The sequence below is a fragment of the Mirounga leonina genome, unplaced genomic scaffold (assembly GCF_011800145.1).
Source record: "Mirounga leonina isolate KUSES-001 unplaced genomic scaffold, KU_Mleo_1.0 Mir_94, whole genome shotgun sequence".
Taxonomy (NCBI): domain Eukaryota; kingdom Metazoa; phylum Chordata; class Mammalia; order Carnivora; family Phocidae; genus Mirounga; species Mirounga leonina.
The window spans coordinates 38,937,529-38,946,444 of record NW_023270855.1 but is presented as its reverse complement, the minus strand read 5'-3'; the positions used below and the strand labels follow the sequence as shown (position 1 = coordinate 38,946,444).

At 56.9% G+C, this 8,916-nt stretch overlaps 1 protein-coding gene across 4 annotated transcripts in view; it reads right to left on the bottom strand.

Annotated features, from left to right (window-relative positions):
* Window positions 1–8,916, bottom strand: part of POC1A (POC1 centriolar protein A) — a 68,831-nt gene that overhangs the window by 15,071 nt on the left and 44,844 nt on the right. For 2 of the 4 annotated variants that reach the window (XM_034996379.1, XM_034996375.1), the window contains one exon: window positions 4,390–4,533. The exons of 1 other annotated variant lie outside the window; for it this stretch is intronic. In XM_034996379.1, the coding sequence (XP_034852270.1) occupies window positions 4,390–4,533 (144 nt within the window). The remainder of the gene's footprint in view (window positions 1–4,389; window positions 4,534–8,916) is intronic. One more of the 4 variants, XM_034996378.1, reaches the window with a different exon arrangement.

The window sequence follows — 8,916 nt, the reverse complement described above, 5'->3', positions numbered from 1 at the left end:
TCCATTGTTAGGAAATACATTTTCCCCAACAGCCATTAGGATAACTGGATTCAAAGAACAGCTATCACGATAAGTATATGTCTTTGAAGACCTTCAATCTTGGCCCAATGCCTGGGTCCAGGTTCAAGGCTCCCATCTAATGGGCCCCATGACCCAATCCCTGATTTTCAACAGCCCCTGTGTACCCCAGTCCCCCATCACCTCCTGGGCTCCCCTCCCTGGACCTGGGGAAAGATCTCTTCTTTCTCTCCCTCTAGTCAGACCACTAGAGTCTCACTGGCAGCTCAAGGGCATTCCTAGGACTCAAGTCCACCAGCTGCAGAGGCCTGTGGAATGTCCACTCCCGACACTCCTGTGTTACCTGGCCAGCCTGGTACTTTCGCACACTTTCCCAGGAGTGCACGGACTTCGTGCCGTGCTCCACAGAACAGCTGGTGCTGGTCTAACAAATCCAGTTAACCAAGGGCTTCCCAACAGTGCTCAGAGACATGAGCTGGTTCGACGGTCCCCACTTTGTAAGGCTCTGGGGAACAATGTCACCTGCCCAAAGTCACCCAGGGGATGAATGATGGGGTCGGTCCTCAAATCCAGGAGGGCAGGTGTGTCCAAGCTGATGGGCAGGTGGCTCACTCTGCTCCCCACAGTTGGCAGGGCTGTGTAAGGCCAGACAGACCCCAGCTGTCTGGAACATGACATCCAGCTGGGACTGGGGTCCAAGAAGCAGAGTGGAGGAATCAGTGAAGCCCCAAACAGCACCCTCACTGGGGTAAGGAGGGGTGTATCCTACACAAAGAAGGACCAGGGCAAGGGGGTGTACTCTCTGGCCCGGGACCTCAGGGCCACCAGGCTCTGTAATCACAGAGCAAGAAAGTCTGGCCTTAACTCTCAGGAAGATGAAGTTTGGCTTGCAGATGGACTCCTCGATGAAGCCATCCCCGACTACCCCAAAACTCTCTAGCAGGGGAAGCTGGGAGCCCTGGCCTACAGTGGGTTGAGCTCAGGATCACCCGGCATCCTGGAGAAGTCCCAGGCTGAGTGGCCCCTGGGGCCGGTTACTCACACCCTATCCATGCCTGGCATGATGCTAGCTGCTGGGCACCAGGCGGGAAGATGACATGAAGGCCATGAAGGAGAGCCCTTGGAAAGTTGCAGGGCTCAGATAAACAGAGGGAGAAGGAAGATGACGAGGAGGACATGATCCCCACCCTCTGTGGACTTCCCATCTAAAACAACACTGTAGGGAGACCTGCCAGGCCAGGCCAAAGAGCACACCCACTTGGGAGATGGACAAAGGCCTATGAACTTTGCAACGCATTCCAAAGTTATCGCCCCGAACGGGTACACTTTTGAAGAACAATGTATGCATTTTATGGAAAAGGCATTCCTAAAAAAATAAAATGGTACAACCCCAACTGGGGAGTCAAAGGGCTGGATTTCAGATGCTGCACATGGCCCGAGGAGAGTTTACTTCCCGGGGGACGACGAGACTTTTGCCCGCTTGCTGGTCCCAGAGGCAGAGAGGGCTCAAGCAAGGAAGGGAACTTGCCACCTCCGCTGCGAGGGCTGAGGCATGGCTCTTCTGGGCAAGGAGATAGTGGGGACCGGGGCGGGGGGGGCTGTTTCTGGTGCAACTGTGATCCCCCCGCCACCCCTGCCAGACCCTGAGTAATGACAAGGGCAGTACGTGGTGCTGCTGAGCACTGCTCAGAGAGCCTCACAGGAGCTAACACATCCAATCCTCACAGCAGGCCCGTGAAGTGGCTACTCTTATCAGCTCTGTGTTCATTTGGAAACTGAGGCACAGAGGTTAGGCACCTTGCCCAAGGTCACTGGGATGTACACCCAAGCAAGCTGAGTCACCACTCTCCATGGGCGCGCTCAGCCGCCTGACCTCCGGGCCACTGAAGAGGATTGAAACTGGTCCCAGCCCTTCAGACTGGCGCACACGGGCCACGAACATCCAGAGAGGATGCAGTCACTGGGCCACACCAGCCTGCTGAGCAGGCAGGCAGGCTCTGAGGACTGTGAGCTTCCGCAACGGGGTGTCCTGCTCAAGTCACCCAGGGGCTGAAGGCTCTGTGACTCACTCAGTAAACATCCCCAGCCACTGCAGCCCCCACAGTTCTTCCTTGGAGGATGTTCTGCGGGATGGAGGACTGAAGGGCAACTTCCCTCGCAGAAGCCTCTTTGAAGTAGACTTCCTTGTGGGGGAGGGAAGGGGCAGTGAGGGGGGTCAGACAGAACAACGTGATTCAGACAACTCTGAAGTAGGAGTCCATGTTGGGGTAGCTGAGAAAGCCCTGCCCCTCCAGAGCAGAGGTACACCAAGATGGTGAGGAGTGCTCGCTGAGGGGGTAGCATGGGGGGCCAATACCCACAGACCAAGGAGGCTCAGAGCCCAGCTGAGCGACCTACACGGGGAGCTATGCACAGCAGGGTCAGCCTCTAGAGACAGGAAGCTGGTCCCAAGAGAAAGGAATGCTCAATCCCACAGGAGACAGCTCTGGCTGTCGCTCAGTCACCTCAGCTAGAGCCCCAAATCCAAGAGAGGAGGTACGTCTGGAAAACAACCAGCTACCAAGCTCAAGGACAGCATGCCAGTTAGCACAAATGCACCTCCTACCGCTTTGAAACTAGGCTGTGGAAACCAAGATTCCTCCTCAGGATGTGTCAAGTCCGTCAGGAACATTGAGGAATGCACACTGTTTGGCAGAGCAGGTGACTGGCTGACGGGCCTGGCATCTGGTCGGGGGTGGAGTGCTGTCTGGATCTGCAAAGGGGCTGGACGGTGTGAGGTAGGACAAGGGTGCCACACAGCCATCCGGACCCGGGGCCAGAGGCCCAGGCCACAAGAGAGCCTTCATTATTCTCGGTGATGCCAGTTTCTTACAAAATTACTATCACCCTCTGAACTGCTAACACATAACAAAACCCTGAAACACCGTGACGGGAAATGCTTCCAGTGCTATACTCCAATGAAGTGATCCAATGAAGCTATTTTTAACCATCTTCTCAGACTTAATTTCCAATTTTATCCTATAAAGTTCTAATTGATTCCACCTCCCTTGATCTCTCACTTGGCAAGGCTGTGAAGAACATGAGGCAGGCTCGGCAGTTTCTGACGCGTTCGAGGTGGGGGATGTGCACGTTGCTCATACCTCCCTTAGCACAGGCCTTCTTCTCAAGGGTTAACAGGCTTCCAGAAACGTCTGTCTGATGTACCTTTTGTCCCCACCATCCCCAGGCACTGATGCCTGACCTTTCCCTTCAAAGGTCCTTCCTTCCCTGGGCCCAAGGTGTGCAGTACCAGCCGGGATGCCATGACACGCCGTGGACCACGGGACATGATGCACAGCTTTTCTCACTTGGCCCCAGATCCAGAGGGAAAGGATGGCATGCCACTGAAGCTCCATTTCTGTCAGAGACTCAGGGGTCCTTTGCCTTCTGCCCACCCCCTTGGTCTACCCACGAGCTGGCACAGGAGAAGGCGGTCCGCACCCACAGCTGAGGTGGGGAAGGGGCCTGATGACCTTTAAATCCTGCCTTGCCCGCCCCCACCACCACCACCTCCATGCCCCACGCCAGCCACGCTGGGCTTTGCTCGTTGCTTGGATGTGCCCGTGGCCCCCTCCAGTCCTGCAGGCAGGCTGCTCCCCCTGCCAGGGCCACTCTCATGTGCATGGTGCTGGCTGCCACCTCTTGCCAGGGCATTCTGCTCTTAGGGAAACTGCTGCACTCCGATCCTTATTAGCCACTGCCAGGTGTACCTACGCTCCAGAGGCCGGGGCCCACGTCTGCCTTGCTGATGACACTGATCAGCCACCACCGCGAACATTTACTGAGCAGCTTCCTAGAGCCAGGCATAAGCCAAACACTTCCCACAGACTCATCTCCTTTAACCCTGACCACGAACAGAGTCTGTGACCACCGCATGTCACAGAGGAGCGCACCAGGGCTTAGAGAACCGAAGGGATTTCGCCAAGGTCGCTTGGAGGATAAGAGCAATGCCAGCTCAAAGCCAGAGCCTGGGCTCCCAGATGCCTTGACTCAGTGCTCACAGTTCCCTGGCATGCCCCTGGACTGTGCCCACCCCGCGATGAACGGAATGAATGGGCAGTGTTTCCTTCAAAGCTCTGCTGTGGCCCAGGCCAGCCCTGGGAGGGAACACCCTGGCAGGATCTAGCACTGGTGATTCTGGGGTCCAGTGGCTTGGCCACAGTTCAGATGGCTCTGAGAGCCAGGACCTCAGGGCAAGCACTGCAACTTCATTAATTTGGGCTGGAAAGTAGGTCCATTATGATGATGTTTTTTAAAAATACAGCACCTGCTGCCCAACTTCAAATAGGCCAAATGCCAGGCCAAGTGGGGTGAGTGCACGTCACAGCCTACCTGGGTGAGGACGTCCAGCTGGCCCACAATGTGCTCCAGCGTGCTGGTCAGCGTCTGGGGCATGCTGATGGGCTCCTGGGGCTGGCTCTGCACCGACTCCTGACTCCTGCCTCTGCCGGGAGGGACGGGGAAATCCACATCTGGCTAAAGCCAATGAAAAGAAAGGGAGTCCTTCAGTCCTCATTCAGGGCTTAAAGAAACACAGAAAGAGGAATAGCCCCTCCAAAGGATGAAGTGGAAAACCACCCACAAACTGGAAAACATGAGTTCCAAATACTGGTGAGAAATGCAGTGTGGTGGTACTCCCACATCCGGGCCACGCGCCCCCTTCCAGGACTTCCTTTCTGAGCAGAGGCCATGAGTGAGGAGTGCCATCCAAGCACATGGCAGTGAGGTCTGGAGGAGCCTGGGAGGGAGAGGCAGGTGGGCCGCTGAGTGCCCTCTGCTGCCTCCTCATGCCGCCCGCACCCCCCAGTAGGCCCCTCAGAGTCCGGGGACCCTGAAGCCCAGGCTGGCTCTGAAGTCACCCCTCTTCCTGGCAAGCTCAAGGCCCATTCCCCTCCCCCAGCATGGGCATGGCCTAGAACTGGGGGGGGGGGGGGGGGCGGGGGAGGTGTGTTCCAACCCTGCCCAAGGGCAGAACCCCTGGGAAAACAGGCATTTTATGTGAACATCCAGATGGCTAGTGGGAGTCCTGTGCCTGGTGGGACAGGCACCCAGGGCTGTTGTAGATCACATTCCAGGGGTGTGAGGGATCAGTGTTCTTGCCTGAGAAGCTTCAGCTCCCAAATGCAGAAGCCAGCCTAACCTCTGCCACCACCACCCCCAAATACACGCCCACAATCACCGAGCACAGGTGATTTCCTAAGGGGACTCATCCCAGTCCGACATGGGTCCCCCCAAATTCAGGCACCACTCTATATACAGATGAACGCTTCTCCTAGCCCAGGAAGCACTGTGCATGTGTTCAGCACAGGTTCAGCATGTGTTCACTGGGTTCCCGAGGACACAGTCGGCAGATGCCCCAGTTTTGGTCTGGAACCTTTGGTCCAGAACCTTCCTTGGAACCCTGAAGGAATGACGTACTTGGTGAGACTCTCACTCTCGGCCGGCCCCAAAGCCCCAGTAACCCATAAAGGCAGCCACACTTGGGGTTCAGGATTTTAAACCACGACCTCACAAACTTCCAAATGTTACCACGTCACTCCCTGGCTTTGCCAGTCCTCCAGGGCTTTCCATTGCCTTTGGGAGAAAATTCGAGCCCCCTGACAAGGCACCCCACTCTAGCCTACCTCCTTCCACAGCTCCCCTCCTGCCCAGTTCCCAAGGTCCCTCCTACTGGAAGGCCCTCATCCACCCTTCCTTTCCCCTGCCTCCAGCATCTTGGCCTCCATTCGCTTTGCAACCCTGAACACCTGATCGGCAGTGCCTCTGTGCCTCCCACACGCCTGTGCCGGCCCCACCCCTGCCCTGTTCCTCCAGCCACTCCATCTCCAGGGCCAGGACACACAAGTGGGACAGACGAATGCCGGCGTGCCCACAGGGCCCACTGCCCGTCCATGGGTCCGTGTCCCTCTCCCTGTCTCCTGCCTACGCCCATCACCCCTGTCCCTTCTGAATCTAGGACATCACTGGGCTCACGGCTTGACAGCTACCCATGTGCCACAGAGCCTCGGCAACTCCAACCAGCCAGCAGAGTATACTGGCTATGACTGGGGCTCACCTAGGCTGCCTCCACACGTGCCACCAGCAGTCGGCTTGCATCTCTGAGTCTGCCCATCTCCTGGATGAACCCACAGTGGCCCAGCCCTAGGAAGATGCTCTGCTCTGGACATGCTCACCTGGGCGGGCATCAGAGTCCTCGAAGCGAATCAGCCCAGGACAGGGTTCCCAAGTAGCCAAGGAGGGCAGTTTGGCACATGGACCCTACGGCCTATTTTCCTTTATTTGGAAAGTGTTCTAGTCTCATAGATAGCAAACTCTCCAGTGCATGTCCTTTTGAACCCGGAAAAACACAGGCTCTGGAGGTGAAAGAGAATCTGAATATGAGACACAGAGCTCGAGGGGTGTTCTCGAAAACAGGAGCAGTGTCCTGCGTGCAAGCCCATCATGGGCGTGTCAGCCGTGTGCTGCAGCCGCGCTGTAAGCCCCTCACCCACCAGGGCCGGCCCCCCCAGCCCCCCCCGCCCCCCGCCAAGTCCTCCAGAAGTCCATGCACTTCGCTAGTGCAGCCCCGACAGGTGTGGGGGTTTTCCTCCCGTTTTGTAATGCAAGCGCTTGACTTCTTGACTGCCCAGGCATCCACTTCAGAGAGGCATCCACTCGAAGAGGCCTATCTTGAATAAACACGCTGCTGCCGCCTGCGACCAGGTAAAGGGCTGGGCCACCCCCCACCACGGAGGCTCCTTGGTTTCCCAGATCTTGGCAGATTTTGATAACTGACCATATGGCCACGTGGTTTTTTCTTAAATTCCCACTCTTTTTTTTTTTTTTTTAAGATTTTATTTATTTATTTGAGAGAGAGAGAGCATGAGAGGGGGGAGGGTCCGAGGGAGAAGCAGGCTCCCTGCCGAGCAGGGAGCCCGATGCGGGACTCGATCCCGGGACTCCAGGACCACGACCTGAGCCGAAGGCAGTCGCTTAACCAACTGAGCCACCCAGGTGCCCTTAAATTCCCACTCTTATGTTTAAAATTCACCAATAAAGAGTGAGCCCTGAAAATCCCTAGGCCTCTCCCCTCAATCCCAATAAAAGTGGAACCCCAGGCACTCGCTCTCTCTACCCTCTACCCTCACCCTTGCTGTGTGGCCTCACGTGTGTTATTTCTAGGTCTGGTAAGTAATAAACCTTCATTTTTTCAAAGGTTCCTGATGGTTACTGCTGAAGTGTGTCTTGTAATTATAGTAAGAACTGCGAGGGCCAGTTTCAACCACAACATTGGTTATCGACAGGCAATGGCACACAGTTTCAGATCCCAAAGCCTATGCAGGAGTCCACCCCGAAAGGAAATGTTCCAGAAGCCTCAACCAGCCCTCACCTCCCTGCAGCAGCCCCCAGACCTAGGCGGCAATGTCAAGAGACAGCAGAGAGAGGGCACCTGGGTGGCTCAGTTGGTTAAGCGACTGCCTTCGGCTCAGGTCATGATCCTGGAGTCCCTGGATCGAGTCCCGCATGGGGCTCCCTGCTCGGCAGGGAGTCTGCTTCTCTCTCTGACCCTCCCTCCTCTCATGTGCTCTCTCTCTCATTCTCTCTCTCTCAAATAAATAAAAAATCTTAAAAAAAAAAAAAAAAAAGAGACAGCAGAGTGCAGTGGGGAAGAGCAGGGATTCAGACAGGCCTTGGCCGACATCTGAGCTCCAGGACTGATCAGCGAGGTGGCCCTGGGCAAGAGGCTTAACCTCCCGGGCCTCTACTTTCTCATCTGCAAGATGACGGTGATGATTGGGCCTGCCCCCCACCCCAAAGGGCTGGGCTGTGAAAGGAACTTCTCTAAAATCAGCAGCAGGCCTTTCTTGAGAAGCGGCTCCAGCCCTGTGCCCACTGCTTCCGAAGGACCCCCCCACACCACTTCCAGACATGCACACTCTTCCTTTGGACAGTGGGTCCCCAGGGCTCCCTCAGGAAAGGCCACGAGAGGGAGGGCGGGAGCCAGGCAGCCCTCTGTCCCAACAGCCAGCATCCTCAAGGAGTGGCCAGACGGGTGCTGCCGGCTGCCTGGGAAGGACAGAATGGAAACTCTGAGTGTTTCTGAAAAACGGCCCAGAAGCTGACAGCGCCGAGCCGAGGCTCTGGAAGCCCAGTGATGATGGGGAGTGGGGGGGAGCAGGGGGAGCACCGCTGACTCGCAGCAGGAACCCTTCTGAGCCCAAACGGAGCCAGCTCCAAAGGTGCACTGAGGACAGCAACTGCGAGCCGAGGCAGGGAGGCAGCCTTCGGAGGGCGGGGCCGCGGGAACCGCCCTGTTCCCCTGCCTGTTCCCCTGCCTGTTCCCCTGCCTACTCCCAGCTCACACGGGCTGCGGCCAGGTTACAACAAGGGAGACGGAAGCTCCGAGGGCAAGGGACCCTCGGGAGGGCCTCCTCACAAGCCCAGGGTCCCGCCTGCCCCAGGCTATTCCTCTGGCCGCGCCGTCTGGTCCTCGCCTTACCTTCCCCGGGACACGGCCCCTTCTGCTTGCTGTCTGCAAGGACAGCACTGCACGCGCCACCAGGCCAGCGCATGTTGTCCACCTGTTACCTGCCGCGTGCCAGTGCTTATACATGTCACTTCATTTAGTCCTTACCGCGGCCCTTTACAGCAGGCATTATTAAGCTTACTTTTCAGATGGGGAAGCAGGCTCGGGGAGGTTAGAGGTCTTGCTCGAAGTCACCCAGGAAATGACAGAGCTGGGATCGGAACCCCCAGCAGAGGCAGTTCCCTGACATCAGGCAGCCTCTGACAGGTGACACGGCCTGCAGTTTTGCCCCCACGTGCCTTCCACATACATCCGGCATCGAACACTTCCTGCATCAACCCCCTGCACCGCTC